General features: G+C 35.0%; 2 protein-coding genes across 4 annotated transcripts; both read right to left on the bottom strand.

Moving 5' to 3' along the window:
- Nucleotides 1-3,123: 3,123 nt before the first annotated feature.
- Nucleotides 3,124-6,569, bottom strand: LOC147392181 (transcription elongation factor 1 homolog). 3 transcript variants are annotated; one of them, XM_086459465.1, is made up of 4 exons: nucleotides 6,434-6,569; nucleotides 4,272-4,396; nucleotides 3,873-3,943; nucleotides 3,124-3,437 (listed from the first exon to the last, which is right to left on the bottom strand). In XM_086459465.1, exons 2-4 carry the CDS (start codon nucleotides 4,382-4,384, stop codon nucleotides 3,355-3,357), a joined length of 267 nt encoding a protein of 88 aa, XP_086315591.1. In that variant the 5' UTR covers nucleotides 4,385-4,396; nucleotides 6,434-6,569; the 3' UTR covers nucleotides 3,124-3,354. The 3 variants fall into 3 exon arrangements, with proteins under 3 accessions (XP_086315591.1, XP_086315593.1, XP_086315592.1); XM_086459467.1 differs by having other exon boundaries at nucleotides 4,272-4,386; nucleotides 6,434-6,554; XM_086459466.1 differs by having other exon boundaries at nucleotides 4,272-4,497; nucleotides 6,434-6,529.
- Nucleotides 6,570-13,663: 7,094 nt separating this feature from the next.
- Nucleotides 13,664-14,788, bottom strand: LOC147392180 (serine/threonine-protein kinase BSK1-2-like). Its single transcript, XM_086460032.1, has 3 exons — nucleotides 14,598-14,788; nucleotides 14,389-14,502; nucleotides 13,664-13,713 (listed from the first exon to the last, which is right to left on the bottom strand). The coding sequence occupies exons 1-3, from the start codon at nucleotides 14,685-14,687 to the stop codon at nucleotides 13,675-13,677; spliced, it is 243 nt and encodes an 80-aa protein (XP_086316158.1). The 5' UTR covers nucleotides 14,688-14,788; the 3' UTR covers nucleotides 13,664-13,674.
- Between the last annotated feature and the right edge of the window lie 1,563 nt (nucleotides 14,789-16,351).

Below are 16,351 nucleotides of genomic sequence, written 5' to 3'. Positions count from 1 at the left end.
AAAAAAAATATTGAACACTTTGAAATTATCTGTCTCGAATCAAGTAATTTGATCATGTCGAATCTAGATTTAGTAAAAAGCAATATGATTTGGATATGATTTTAACTAATAAGAATTGACCCAAATCCAGATCCAAATAAAAAAATCGGATATAGATATGGATATACTCATATCTGGCCCAAATTCGATCAATTTTAAGTCCTATATCGGATTTACAATAGGAATTGGGGGGGCACTGATCCGAGAAGAATTGATTGGACCCTTGTTGGATTGGTGTTTTATATGATCCCAATATTAGGATCCAAATTAGATTCGAAAACAATTGGATCAGGGTTGAATGACATCAAATTTGATTTCATAAGGGGTCATTACTAATTTGATCAAAGTACAGGGCATCTCACTAATAGAATATATTTCTTTGGAGTATATAATAAAAATTAAACTGTTGGATGAGACAAATGTGGGTCCGCAAGAGAAAGAAGAAGAGGGAAAGTGGAATAAAAAAAAAAGGTGATGATGGTAGGAAATCTGCAAAAAAATCACACTTGTATGTTTGATTAGTGGGACCCTTTCTTTCCTACAATATCATTATTCAATTCCCCCATGAGGAAAAATACAGGGTGCCCTAGCTTTACAAGTACAGTGGTTCTTCCATAAAAATAGATCAGACCAATCAACCTGGCTGGTCCCACCTAAAGTGTTTTGATGAGGTAATAAAGTGTTCTGATGAGGTAATTAATTAATATGAGTGGTGTTACAATCTTTTGAATGGTACTCTTACTTGAGATATAGTTTTCCTATTCACATTAATTTTGGTGTATTCCATTTACATTTTATTCTCTTCATACCTTGTGATTCTATTATGAAAAAATTATGAAAAAAATTCAAAAAAAAAATTATTTATAAAAAATAATCTAATTTTTGAAAAATTAAAAAAAAAAAGATACAAATTTGATCATTTAAAGATCAGTTTCTTCTCTCTCTTCACTTCTCTCTCATCTTTCTCTCTCCTCTACATTTAAAAATTAAAAAATCGAATTTTTTTTTAAACACCGATCATTGAAAGATTGGTTTCTTTTTTTTCTTAATTTTTTCTATCATCTTTCTCTCTCCTCTACATTTAAAAAAAATTTGAATTTTTTTAAAATATCAGTCATTGAAAGACTGGTTTCTTCTCTCTCTCCTCTACATTTTTAAAAAAAAATCAAATTTTTTTTAAAATACCGGTCATTGAAAAACCGGTTTCTTCTCTCTTTTCACTTCTCTCTCCTCTTTCTCTTAATATTTTAAAAAAAATCGAATTTTATTCTCTCTCCTCTTTTTCAAATTCGACTGTTATGTAGTCGTTTTTTTACCGTTATTTAACTGTTATACTATATATATTAGAGGAGAGAGAACTGAAGAGAGAAGAAACTGATTTTTCAATAATTAGTATTTAAAAAAAATTCAATTTTTTTTAAAATGAAGAGGAGAGAGAAGAAACTGGTCTTTGAATGATCGATATTTAAAAAAAAAATCAATTTTTTTTTTAAAATGTAGAGGAGAGAGAAAGATGATAGAAAAGTGAAGAGAGAAGAAACCGATCTTTCAATGACCGCTATTTAAAAAAAAAATCAATTTTTTATTTTTTAAATGTAGAGAAGAGAGAAAGAGGAGAGAGAAGTGAAGAGAGAGAAGAAACCGATCTTTGAATGACCGGATTTATATCTTTTTTCTAATTTTCCAAAAATTAGATTATTTTTGATAAATAAATTTTTTTTTTTTTTAATTTTTTTCATAATTTTCCCTTCTATTGTATATATTTTTAACCCATTTTAATCTTTAAACTCTTTTTATTTTTATTTCAACTTTTATTCCCTTAATGGCTTAATCCCAAAGAGGATGCCGGTCATGCCTACAACATGGGCCAACTCTGCTACTTCTCTATAATCTAATAGCCTATCCTTCAAACTCTATATAGTTTTAAATCTCATGTTGACCTTATTTGGAAAGAAATGATGTTACGATGAATAGTTTTAAAAAAAACGTTCGTAGAGGTAGAAATTTAAGGCATTTTATGTTAAATCTAATAGAAGATTCAAGTCAAGACTCAAGAGGGGGGCATATATCGTCAAATTTAAAAACAAAGGGGCTTCTTTAATATTGACAAAATTTTGGGATTTGTAAAAGTAAGTGTTATGTCTCTCATAATATTGATCAAACCATGGTGCCAATGGTTTTGACTAAACCTCAAAACTGGTTAAGGAAACAACGAACCCACCAGTAACAAAAAGGGGTGGACTTGATTGTTTTATCCCCCTAACAGGAGAGATGAGCTCAACAATGGTGGATCTGATAATTCGAAACCTATGAGGAGGAGGTGATCATTAATTGGAAAAATAAGATGGTGGTGACTCATAGTATTTTGTAGCATCATGTTCAATATTAAATCATAAACCACCTTTATTGGTGATTGTATCTGTATGGTCCCAATAATGTTATAAAAGAAGCATAATATTCATGGTTCCTAGATCTTATAATTATATTATATATATAATGTTATAAAAGAAGCATAATATTTCCTAGATCATATATATATATGAAAATGTTCAGCAACAAACATTTTGGCAAAACATGGGTTAGAGGTTTTGGAATGGACTGATTTTTGGTGAGGAGATCATCATCACCAAAAATCAGCCCATTCCAAAACTTCTAACCCCATCAAAAATGATTTACAAAAAATGGACGGTCCACGATTTTTCAACTTGTAAACTGGGGCTAGAAGTTTTGGAATGGGCTGATTTTTGGTGAAAAATGTTTTGCCAAAATGTTTGTTGCTGAATGGGACCCATATATATATATATATATATATATATATATCAACCCTATCAAACTTCAGATAACTACCATCGTTAACATAACAAAATTAAATATAGGATAAATTATCAAAAAGGTTGAAAATTTTATCCCCATTCCAGAACACTAACCGTTATAATTCCAAAAAGGGTAATTTACCATTTTTTCATTATTAATTAATTTCCTTCACCAGTATCATCCTAAAATCACACTTATATTTAAAAAAAAAAAAAAAATCAGCTCAATCCAAAGTCATATATATAAAGATACATATAATGAAAGTGTTGATTGAGCAGCAAAATAAAAGACTTCACAGACAAGCACTTAAATTACACTACAACCTAACAAAGTAGTTCTTTTCCACATGCCCATGTAGAGAGATATTAGGGTTACAAAAGCTTTACCATCCATGATCTTTGGTTGGTGGAAGAACATGAATTAAAAGCATTTACACCAGTTTCTGATTTTATTTTTCTTTCACTTCAGTGTAACTGGATCACTGCACAACAGATTTATCCACTAAGCAGCATCTTCTTCAAGGTTGTTAACTCGTTCGCATTCATCAATCCATTCACTGTACACATCTATGGGCTCGGATAATGCTGCAAACATCCCAAAATAAAAGTTCAGCATAACATTGTAGGTTTACTATGTAGGAAATTTTGTTTTTCAAGTGCGTTATTGGATATAAAGAGAATTGGGAATCATTTTGATCCCGTCTTGAGCTCTCTATATTTTAGGCTCAATTAAGGTTTATAAAGATCTCAAGAGTTCAGACTAACTAGGTCTCATTGGCTAACAAGCATCAAACTAAGACCACCCCCCCTCTTTTGAGGACTCAAACCTCTTTTTTTCAGCTAAGATCTCCGGAACCAGCATTATTTCGACAGCTAAGAAAAAAGTTAAGATCAAGTTTGTCTACAAGATCATATCATTCAAAACAAAGTCCAAAGAAACAAAAGGGTAGGCCAGCTTCTTTGATCAAAACCTACATATGATAGTAACTTCTGACCAACTCAGTTAGGTTGCCAACATACCATTGATGGTTGTGCTGAAGCTCTCTTGGCAAATACTGCATGTGGCTTCACCGATCAAATTCTTCAAATCACTGAAACCACACAACGAAAAATTAGTGGATGCCCCCATATATACAAAAAAACATAGAGAACCTACCATTAACCTATAAGTTCAACGTACAAATTAAACCAAGAGATCATTGATCAAATAGACTTGGGGGTGGCCTGGTTTAGATCTATATTAATATCAGAACTTAGAAGGTTGACATCATCTTTTTATTCTCTAGTTTTTTTGTTCATGCCACCAACCTGATTAATGGGTAGGTGGGACCCATAAAATATTATAGGATCTATTTGAGGGCGGTGCCACAAGGTAGCTCTACACGTACATACACACAATTGGAGGGGGGAATCACTTACATGCGGCACTCAACACTACTTCCATGATTGCAAAAGGGACAACTGAATACAGTATCCAGCTTGTCCATCCGCTTCTTAGGAGGTGGCTTCGCCCTTGACTTCCTTTTCCCCATTCCTTCAGTATCCTTGGTTAAAACAATACATACAAATCAATATTCTTCTTTTCTATTGGCCAGATGAGCAAGTGACGGTTATGTATTAAAAGTAGGTTTAGCGCCCTCCCTCCCTAAATATACATACACAAAGAAAACATCAAAACAATAAAAGAGAAATTAACAAGCAAAATCAAACCATAACCCCAAGAAATACCCTAATTAGCATTGGAGTAAATCCTGAAAAAAGAGGGCTTTACATTCCTTCAAAGTTTTATAACAAAAGAACAGAAATCCCATAACATTAATGATTACTTCTTCAATTGACCACTTCTTTCCTTGAAATAAGAGATTATTCCTTTCCCTCCTAATTGCTAAAAACCAAAAAAGTATTCAAACTCCAAAGAATTCTTTGCCACAAATGAAATAATGATGATATAGACAGTGGGAAGCACCAGTTCATATTGAACAAGGATTAAAAAGATAAAAATGAGACCAGATTCATGAAGCAAAACTGCAATGGATAAGCACATGGAAAATGTGTTCCCGCCAGCCTTACAAGGAAAGCAACGAGTCACAATAACAATACCTCAAGTAATGATATGGACAATGGTAAGAATTTTGTAAATCAAGCTACTTTGAAGGAACCTTGGGGACAACCAAACAACAATCTAAGAAAAAGAAGCCTCATTAGGAGACAACATTGTTTGGTAAAATGACTTGACAGAAAACATCCCATATCGAGTATTATCTCAAACCCTTTGTTCCTCCACTTGATCTATTCACATAGATGATGTGCAATTAATGAATTAGTGATAGACTCAAGCTCACAGTCATTAAAGTTCCTCTTGAACTCATAGTTTATCTAGATCATGAAACTTTGTTCCTAACACAATTTCTCAAAAGAGATTGAATATAGATATTGAAATTGGGATTTTAGAGAAGATGCGCCACATCAGTGATCCTCACATAATGTCTCTCCCGACACCATAGAGTTCAGCTTTCCCATAAGGGTTCACAGGGTTGCTTTCTTATACAATTGAATTTGATATTGAGTTTCTTTCTTATAATTTATATTTGATATTGGACTTCTCTTCCACTCTAGGTTATTTATCTTGAATAACTACATGTCCAACAGCATAGTAACCAGGTCTGGATTCGGCAACTATTTGGTGGGGCTTCAGTCAAATTTAATCTAGAAAGTTTCAGGAAGAAAAATAAAAGTAGAATTTTTTTTTGGAGGTTATAAAAATGATATTTTTGGGTTTCTTCCCAAAAACCATAGACTTCAACCTCCCTAAAAACCCTATCTAGCTCTTGAGATTTGAAGGTTGAAGAAGATATGAAATTGAAAGGGAGCGGGGATTAATCAGAAAATTGTAGATTAATCAGAAAATCACAGATTAATTTTTTTGCTTCCCTGATTTCAGGAGAATTACCTGACAGTGCCAACCAGTAGCCTTTATCTCTAAAAATGTGCCCCAATTACCACAATAGAAAAATACCAATTTTTTTTTTTCTATTTCTCAAGCTAACCCTATAAAACCAAAATAGATGATGATATTCAGTATTTTAATAAAACCAAAAGAACACTAATTTACAAGAGAAATCTAACCCATAATTTTTACCCTTTAAATGAAATTTTTTAAAACACTACCACTAGAACCCTAATTGCATGATAAATCGGTAATTCAACCTCTGGAGATTTACTTCCTCGCCTCCTTCAATCGCAAGGAAAAGTAGTTCAAAGAAAAACTTCAGCACTAACTTCTGAAAACACTTAAAATCAAGAACAACCACGATCTGCAAGCCTTTATTTTTGTCAACAAAACAAACCCTAAATTCCACAAACTAGGAGATCTACCTAACTAAAACCTTAAATCAAACAAAAACGCTAAATCATGAAAAAAAAACATACACTAGATAACAAAAAATCAAACAAAATCACGTAAAAATAATGAAATTAAAACCCTAAAGAACCAAAATCAAGATACATAACAGAAAATCCAGAACAGTTTCAATAATTTAAAAAAAAAGGATTCGAATGATAGAATAGAATTAAATGCATACCTAAATCAGTGGAGAGAAGGGATGAGAAATCCGAGCGAAAATTCGAAGAATCGGACCTGGAAACCCTGGCTCTTGATTCCCATGCGCGTATGTGTAGGGGATGGAGGAGTTTATATAGGGGTCGTGGGCCCACAATTTGTTGGATTCATAGAGTTGACTCGTCAAGCAATCGACCCGATTGGGTCCTTTCAACCCCTAATTTAGTTTCGGACATGAGTCGTGCTAATCTGACTGCCCACATTCAATCGACTCAACATGACATATTCGGGAACCATAGATATGTACGCCTTGGGATACAGGATCCCTTTGGGATACACTTTTTTATGGGTAAGTGCAATTGTTTATCTAGAGGCATAGAGATTTACGATTCCCAAACTTATCACATTAGGAGAGTTGCCAAGTGGGGTAGTCAGATTATCATGATTCTTCAGACATATTCAAAAAAGAATCGTGATAATCTGACCGCTCATGTGGTACACTCAATCGACTCTCTTGATGTGACAAGTTCAGGAATTATATATCTATATGCATTGGGATATAAAACTGTACTTCCCCATAAAAATATGTATCTTGAGGGAATCATGCATCTTGAGGCATATAGATCTATAATTACCGAACTTGTCACATCAAGAGAGTCGATTGAGTGTGCCACATGGGGTAGTCAAATTTTTACGACACTTCACAAAACTTAGGGAACTTTTTAATATTTTTTTTTGAATCGTGATAATCTGACTTACCCGTTACCCGTGTGGCATATTCAATAGACATCCTTGACGTGACATGTTCGGAAAGCATAGATCTACACTCTTCGAGATACAGAATTGTGTTTCCCCATAAAAGTGCAGTTTTGTATCTCAAGGAGTACATATCTACAGTTCCCGAACGTGTCACGTCAAGCATGTCGTTTGAGTATGCCACATGGGTAAGTTAGATTATCACGACTCCCCCCCTGCTCCCCTTAAATTTGTATTCGAATTTAACGTAGGGGTGACAATGGCTACCCATTTAACTTGATTGGTACTTGTGGGTATCGAAACTGATTATTTTGTCATTTCTTTTTAGGAAATTGAAGTAACATTGAAATTGACATTGTTTTAGACATTGATGACGTGGATGTGTCTATAGAACCATATATGCTTTTCATCAAGATACATATGAGAAGCATCTATGGTTCTATGCATGTCAATGTCCCAAACATCGTCAATTTCAATGTTACTCCGGCACAACTCTTCTTTTTATATTTTATTATAGGAAAAATTACTTAAAGGTTCTTGACGCTAACTTTTCTTTTTAATTAATCCCTGACATTTTAGTGTGAGCTAAATAATCCATTTACAAAATCCTTCTATTCTAATCAATTCCTCAAACCTAGGGGGTGTACATTGAATTGGGTCAAATTGAACCAAAACATTTTGGATTGGGTTGGTTCGGTTTTAACATGCATTGGTTCAATTCTGGGTTGTTAAAATAAAAAATTGATTGATTTAGTTCGATTCTCGGTTCAGATGTATCATAGATCCGAACCAATATATATATACGGTTCGAGGGACGTCCTCAAAACTATATGAAAAAACGATATTTCTCAACTGTTGGATGGAGAGAAAACAACGGTATAGGGGCGTTCTCACGTCAGTTCCATATAAGAAACAAGTTTTAGCTTATTTAAAAAAAACTCCCTCATTTTGCTTTTTTAAAAAAACAAACTCACTACTTCTATTAACATATCCCCTCTCTCTCTCGAGAGAGAGAAAACCCCTTCGTCTCCACTGAACTCACTGTCTCTTCTCTCTCAATCGACTGAACTCTCATGCTCTCTCTCTCTCTCTCTCTCCTCTCTCCTCTGGATAAAAAACCTTTCGTCTCGACAAAAAATCAAACCCATTCGTCGCAACAGAAAACCTCTCTCTTCCCTCTCTCTCGATTTGTAGAAGATTCAAGGGACGTCTCATCTCTCTCTCGACCTCTCTCGATTGACGGCGTCAAAGAACCCGAACTCTCTCGATCTGTCTCTCGATCAATCAACCTCGATCTCTCTCTCCCGTTTCAGTAGACGGCTTCAAAGAACTCGAACGGAGACCTTCGGCAAATTCTAGGTATTTCTCCTTTAATTTTTGTTTTGATATACTTTTCAGCAAAAATTCCAATTGAAAAATACATTAAATGAACTCAGGAAGGAGTTTTTCCTCCTGATTCCTACCAATCTGGGATTCCTGTTAGTTTTTCATCTCCACATTAATTTGGTAATTGAAATAAATTCAATGGGCATTGGTCGAAAATCCCCCCCTTTTTTTCGGATTAATGTTTGTAATAAGGTTGGTGTGATTAGGCTTATTTGGCTTTTAACTAGCAAGAAATGGGATTTGTCCATTAGAGTTCAGGGAACATTTGCAAGGGTTTTGGTGGAGTCATAGTAGTTCACATGTATTGCTGCAGAATTTTCACTCTTCTGCTCATATAATAACTTATCCTCTTATTCAGCTTGAATGGGAGTAAGAGATGAGGAATAAACTATAAGTCTATACTTCAAACTATCACTTTCATCTATTTGTTTAAAACTTTGTTCCACAGATAGGCCAATTTCCCCTTACCCATCAAAGAATAAAAAAGAATAAGAAGACCAATTTCCCCTTTTTCCAAGGATCAGAAGATGGTCATCGTCCATGAAAATCTTTCCCTTACACCTGTAGCCAAATACACATAAAATTTCAATTTTTTTAAATCATGAAGGAAATGTTAATTTTTATCTTTGATTGTCATCAATTGGTAGAGTATTTGTATGAACTTAGTACCAGGTTCTAAGAGCAGTTCTATTAATGCAAATTATTATGTTTTATTTTTTTTTCATTGCCAAAAGAAAAGTAAATCAATTAGATTTCTACTTTGGTTAATTTATGGATCATGTATTATTGACTTGGTAATGGTTGTTTTCTTCGTTCTTTCTCTGCTCAAGAATTCGACTGACTCGTATTTATTTTTCTTTTCTATTCAATTATTTATTTATTTATTTTTTGTGAAATCACTCACAATTGGTTTTGTCAGGTTTGCTATCAAAATGGGTAAGTTTTATGTTATCTTTGGAGGGAGAAAGACCGATATATTTTTCACCTAGGAAGAATGTCATCAGTACGTGAATAGATATCCACCAGCTTGTCACAAATTATTTTTTTCGTACGAGGAAGCCACAAGGCACTTTATCAAAGATAGATGTAATCGAGATATAGTTGAAGAAAAATTCCATGAAGTAGAGGATCAATTCTATGACTTGAAACAAGAATTCGATGATATGGAGCATGTGGAGTACAAGAAAAAATCCAATGTATTCAAGAGATTCCATGTAATTTGTATAGTTATTTTCATATTGCCTTTGTTTATGGGTATGTATTTTCTTTGAACTTAATAATTTTTAAGGGAATTATTGATTTTGGATCTTGATGAGTGAATGCATATTGTATATTGACTTTAATTATTTATTGCCTTTAGCCTATTTTATTTAAGTTGAACTTGATCTTGCTAATTATAATAATTATTAAGAGAATGATTCAAGATAAAATGTTGAAGAAGCCATCGGGTTGAAAATACAAGGATAACTCAAATATTCACCAAATTTCAAAATCATCCAAAATTGTTTTTAGACATGTTTTGTAAATTTGGGGGTATAAATAGCCATTCTATATCTTAAAATCTTGGCTCATGTTTTCATATCTTCTCCAAAGTTCTTTGATTTGGTTTTCTACTGAAGTGAGAGAGAAAGCTCTTACAATCTCTACTTCCTTTGGGTGGTGTGTCATCTAATTTTATGAAATGGTGTATTCTCATACAATTTCATTAATTGGTCTAGGTAAACTTTTTAAATTTCTTAAAACCCCTAAAGGACTGAGTGACTGATCTTCATTTTCAATTGGTCTCATTGATAATTCAAATTGTCAAGATGGACAATTAAATTCCCATCTTGTCCAGATAACCATTTTACAATCATCAAGTTCAAAAATTGTAAATCATCAATTTTGATGATTTAACATGAATCATTCAGATCAACAATGATTTGTTGATTTCGATGATTTGAATTTGTCGTTTTATCGGGGTAAGGCCATACTTGACTGGCTTGGTAGGACCCATTCCATGTATGAAATATTTGGCTTGGATTCACCACCCAATGTCCCAATCTAATTCAACTCTTTTTGAAAAAGGACACAACCACCACTTCTATCATCCATCCATTCACAACCCATGTCTTCAAAAGACAAAGAACCCCTCTTAAATGATGGAAAAAAAAGATGAACCCATATCATCTTCAGGTCACAAATCATCTATATTGCATCTTAAATGGTCAAAATAGATCATATATACCAAATGAGAATAATAACACCTCACCAGCAATTCCCCTTCAAAAACATTACAGAATTAAATAGATCCAATGACAGCAAATACAGTGAAAATTCAGTAACACAAGACTCTGGGTCTTGATTCAGTTTGGAGACACAGTTTCTTCATGGTGAAATTTAAAAAAACAGCTCCAGCACCCTTGTATTCTTCAATAGAACAAGGCAGTTGTTGCTATCTTCACTTTGTTGGCTCCAGTACCTTATATTCTAGCCGCTAGATCGCCAATATCCTCAACAGATGGAGTACTATGATAGTTGTGAGAAGAAACAATAACCTTGAAGTTTTCAGGCTTCTTTCCACGTATAGAATTCATGAATTCATCAACAATGTGGCCTTGATTCCCAAGAAAATCGGGGCAGATAAGCTAACTGACTTTAGACCCATTAGTCTGGTTAGCTCGGTTTATAAGATTATATCCAAAGTGTTAGCGTCTCGGTTGAAAATAGTTCTGCCTAGTCTTATTGGAGAGGAACAAGGGGCTTTCATTAGGGGAAGACAAATTCTAGATGGTGTGTTGATGGCCAATGAGTGTCTTGATGACAGGATTAAGAACAAAAGAGACGGAATGATAGGGAAAATTGACTTACAAAAGGCTTATGATCATGTGAGTTGGGATTTTCTAGAGTACATGATGAGGAGGATGGGTTTTGGTGAGACGTGGATCAGTTGGATTATGAAATGTGTTACTTCGGTGTCTTACTCGATTCTCGTCAACGGGAGTCCAGCTGGTTTTTTTAGAGGTTCGAGAGGGTTGAGGCAAGGTGATCCATTATCTCCTTTCTTGTTTCTGATTATAGCTGAAGCCTTGGGTAGCCTGTTTAGAAGAGCAGTTGGGCTAGGTAGGTTGTCAGGATTTAAAGTGACTAACGGGCCACTGATTTCGCATTTACAATTTGCAGACGATACACTAGTTTTTTTGGAGCATTCAAAAGACCAAGTAAGGGTGCTTCGTGTCTTATTGAGTTGCTTTGAGGCTATGTCAGGATTGCATATTAATCTGCAGAAGAGTAAGCTTTTTGGAGTGGGGGAGGTTATTGATATTCATTTGATGGCCACAATCTTGGGGTGTGGGTATGAGTCCTTGCCCACGTCCTATTTGGGTTTACCGTTAGGCGCTCCCTACAATAGCATTAAAATCTGGGAGGATGTGATAGAGAGATTGGAGAAAAGGTTAAGTACATGGAAGGCCAATTATTTGTCGAAAGGAGGGAAAATAACTTTGATCAAAAGTACACTTACGAGCATCCCGGTTTACTTTCTCTCGTTGTTTACGCTCCCGAGATCCGTTGAAATGAGATTGGAGAGGCTCATGAGAAATTTCTTGTGGAATGATAAGAGCGGAAAGAGGAAGTATCATTTGGTCAGTTGGAAGGTAATTTGTAAGCCGAAGAAGAAAGGGGGGTTGGGCATTAGGGGGTTGAGATTAACTAATAGGGCGCTTCTAGGAAAATGGCTCTGGAGATTTGGTGAGGAGAAGGAAAATCTGTGGAGGAGGATTATTATGGCTAGGTATGGGGAGAGGACTCTAGGTTGGTATAGTGGAGAGTCTAATCATTCTTATGGGTGTAGTGTTTGGAAAGGGATTCTTAAAGTGAGTAAGGATTTTGAGAGTGGGATTAGATTCAAAGCGGGTATGGGAAACAAAATCAGATTTTGGGAAGATAGGTGGTGTGGCACATTGCCTCTGGCTACTCAATTTCCGTCTTTGTACGCTTGTTCCGTGAAGAAGAACCGCTCAATCCAACAGTGTTTGATTCGCAGCGAGGCTAATTCTACCTGGAGTTTGGGGTTCAGGAGAAACTTTAATGATTGGGAATTAACCGATGTGACATCTTTCCTTGATCTTTTATATACTGTCCATCTCAACGAGAGCGAACAGGATAAATGGGAATGGATAAGGGCTAAAGATAAGAGATTCTCTGTCAAGTCTTTTCATAAGTGGCTCACTCCTTTTGCAGAGCGATTTCCAGCGAGTTCCATCATTTGGTATAAGTTTGTTCCCTCTAAAATCTCTTTTTTTTGTTTGGTTGGCTTCTCTTGGAAGGATCCTTACGTTGGACAATTTGATCGTTCGGGGTTGGATCACTCCCAATTGTTGTCCCCTATGTTTGAGGGAAGGGGAATCAGTTGATCATATTTTCATTCATTGTTCCTTTTCTTATTATATTTGGTCTAATTTCCTAGATCTTTTCCGTATTAATTGGGTCTTCCCTCGTAAATTCTCCTCGTTGCTAGTTGAGTGGAACAGTAATACTTTTCATACCAGAAAACGGTTCTTGTGGACAATGCTTCCATCAGCAATTGCTTGGGGGGTTTGGAATGAGCGAAATAACAGAGTTTTCAATAATAAGATCGGTAGTTCTCATGCTGGTTTCTTGGAGATCTTGGGCCTTTTATACTTTTGGTCCAATCAGAACATAGATTTCGTGGGGATTACTTATGACGATTTTGTTTTTAGATGGGATACTTTTTGTAATCATTGATGGTGTAGCTTTCTTTATCTTTTGTAGCTCTTTATGAGGCTTTCTCGGCCTCTTTGTATCTTGTTTCCCCTTTTTTCAATATATTATACTTATCAAAAAAAAAAAAAATTCATCAACAACCTTAAAACATAAAGAGAAATGTGAGTTTCAATAGCATGCTTCTAAATGTTTACCATACTAAATTCAATATGTGAAAAACAAAGACTACTTAAACACCACTTTAACTTTATGATTTCATTTTGTGCTTGAAAAGTAGTTCCTTATGAATATTTGTTCAGTGAAGTTGTTATAATCTGACTCACGTGAACTACTTATGATCAGCATTCCAAACTGACTCAAGTGAACTACTCTCTCGAGCATGGAATCCTCATATCTTCATTCTGCATCCTTGCGAATCTGCACATGCTTCTCAACCTGCACACACACATATAAAATTGATCAGGTTGGATGTCTATAAGATTTTAAATTTTCAGACATGTAAAATGTCTGCCATCAACAGGCAAAATTATTTTACACCAGATAACTTAGTTGCTAAAGTGAAGGTGCCAACTAGTTTATTTAAAGTCTATGGGTGATGATAAATGTTTGATTTTCTCTAGTTAAGATGGACAAAGATTTCACAAAGAGGCACACGTTGGGGGGAGACAAAAAGAAATTCTTGATCAACTTTCTTGGTGCAAGTTCAGAAACTGCCCAAACTCACGAGGGAATGGTAACCTACTTCATCTATAACAAGTTGCATAACTGCTTTTTTACAATCCAGCTGAATTTGGAAAGATCAGATGGTTCTGGGTATCAATTTATCGGCTATTATGAGCTTCAGTGTTAATAAATTGAACATATCAGAGATGGAGATGTTGAGATGGATGAAGATTCTTAAAAAGTAAAATAGATCCATACGATCATGGATATAGTGAAAGTAGGTATGAAAACACTTCCAATTACAGAACATGTGTCTCTTGGCAGAATTGAAATCCTAAATTCTATACAATTATTTGATTGTCACCTACTAATTGAGATGTCCAGATCAATTGATTGGTGAGATTGTGCAAATTATAGAATAACATTTGAAAAAATAAATTATAATACCTGTGAATAACAATCAATTGCAGTTTTAAAGTCTTTATTACGAAATGCAAAGTCCCCACGCTTCCTTGCCTCCAGCATATCTCTCATTTGTTGTGTCCACTCTTGGAAAGACAACTGAAAATACCCACATACAACTGAACCTGAGCCTAGAACATGCCAATACGCATATGCCAGACAATATATATATATTTTTTTATAGAAATCAATACCTCATTAGTTCCTTCGTCATCTCTGTAATGTGTTGTTACTAAAATCTGATGGATGGCAATCAGGTCCATTCTTTGACAGGCCTCGCCCATTGGTGAAAGTGGGTGCTGAGGAGTAGGAGGGGCATCCTCCTATCTTTGCCAAGTAGCCACTTCAGTGCACGCACACTCTATTTCACATTTATTTCGGACATTCTTCCATACATAAATTTAAAAACTAACATATTTCAGAAAAAAGGATGCCATAAGCAAAATCATTCAAGATTATAAACCCATGTGGTGAATAGTGAGAGAATGGGAGTACACCTGTAGTCATGCCTATTATGAACAAGGACGATATATGGATGGGACGAAGAATCACTTCTTACGAACCAATGCCGCAGCAATCCCACCAACCACGAACCCTTGAATTTAAAAATAGAAGGTCACCTCTGCGAGTACCAAAATTGTTTGGGTTCTTTGAAATCGTTGATCGAGAGAGAGAGACAGAGATCAATGTAGTTGCTCCTACTTCGCCTTGATTTTAGATCGAGAGAGAAGAGAGTTGGGTTTTTAGTCATTCTGTCTCGATTGGGTTTTCAGTCGTTTTGTAAGGGTTGGGTTGGGTTTTCAGTGTTCGAAGGAAAACGATTATCTGGGTTTTTCTGTCGAGAGAAAAATGAAGGGTTGGGTAGAAACAAAGAGTTATCGAGAGATGGTTTTCACTCTTCGTTTTTCTCTTGAGAGAGAGAGAGAGAGTGTGAGAGTTCAGTCGATCGAGAGATGGTTTTCAGTGTTCAAAAGAAAATGAAGGCTGGGTTTTCAGTCGTTTTGAGAGTCAAGAGAGAAGAGACAGTGAGTTTAGTGGAGACGAAGGGCTTTTTTTTTTTCGAGAGAGGATATGTTAATAGAAGCAGTGAGTTTGTTTAAAAAAAAAATAAAACGAGGGAGTTTTTTTTAAATAAGCTAAAACTTGTTTCTTATATGGAACTGACGTGAGAACACCCCTACACCGTTGTTTTCTCTCCATCCAATAGTTGAGAAACATCATTTTCTTAGATGGTTTTGAGGACGTCCCTCGAACCGTCCCCATATATATATATAATACATTTATTTAACAAATAAAATAACCCTACCCAAACAAAAATAGAAAACACAAGAAAGAAAAATCCTTTCAACTTTCATCTTCTTCAAGTGAAAATGTGAAACCCTAGCCATTGTTGCCATCGCCATCCCTCACAAGCCAAGTCTCCATCGCCACCTTGTTGGAAAATTGAAGAGGTAAGATCTCTCTCTCTCTCTCTCTCTCTCTCTCTCGTTGAGAGACTTTTTACTTGAATAAGGGCAACCTAGCTATCCATAACCAAATTGTTTTATGTGGGTTAAAATGGATGATTTATGATTCTTGAATTTGTCCTAATGGGGTTTTCGGGTATGGTATGAGTTGCCATTATTAATTTGTGGGGTGCTTTTATAATTGCCCTATTTCTATATGTATAAATGTATAATCCTAAGATTGTGGCTGTGATAACTAGGCTTATTGTTACTTTAGAACATTACTTAATTACTTTCATCTCATATCCTTTGATAGAATATTTAGTAGATGTTGTTGAAGTTAATTAATTAGGCTTTTGTTATTTTTGTTAAAATATTAAATGGTAAGAGAGCCAACGTAGACAATTGTCCTCTACATCGTTGTGGATCATATTTTTGTATGCCACAAGGTAAACTCAACTACCCTTAGTAAGATTTGATAACTAAATTAGTAAGGAAAGTAT

This window comes from Akebia trifoliata, chromosome 11, assembly GCF_017979445.1.
Source record: "Akebia trifoliata isolate Shusen 1 chromosome 11, ASM1797944v1, whole genome shotgun sequence".
Lineage (NCBI taxonomy): Eukaryota > Viridiplantae > Streptophyta > Magnoliopsida > Ranunculales > Lardizabalaceae > Akebia > Akebia trifoliata.
The sequence above is the reverse complement of the archived record's forward strand: the minus strand, read 5'-3'. Positions and strand labels throughout refer to the sequence as shown.

Excerpts from the sequence above, each read along its gene's own strand:
- LOC147392180 (XM_086460032.1), bottom strand. The coding sequence starts at position 14,687 with ATGGGCGAGGCCTGTCAAAGAATGGACCTGATTGCCATCCATCAGATT. Across the intron at positions 14,503-14,597 it reads ATGACGAAGGAACTAATGAG|TTGTCTTTCCAAGAGTGGAC; the intron begins GTATTGATTTCT and ends GGGTATTTTCAG. Across the intron at positions 13,714-14,388 it reads CAATTGATTGTTATTCACAG|GTTGAGAAGCATGTGCAGAT; the intron begins GTATTATAATTT and ends GTGTGTGTGCAG.
- LOC147392181 (XM_086459465.1), bottom strand. The coding sequence starts at position 4,384 with ATGGGGAAAAGGAAGTCAAGGGCGAAGCCACCTCCTAAGAAGCGGATG. Across the intron at positions 3,944-4,271 it reads AGTAGTGTTGAGTGCCGCAT|TGATTTGAAGAATTTGATCG; the intron begins GTAAGTGATTCC and ends GTGTGGTTTCAG. Across the intron at positions 3,438-3,872 it reads CTTCAGCACAACCATCAATG|CATTATCCGAGCCCATAGAT; the intron begins GTATGTTGGCAA and ends GGATGTTTGCAG.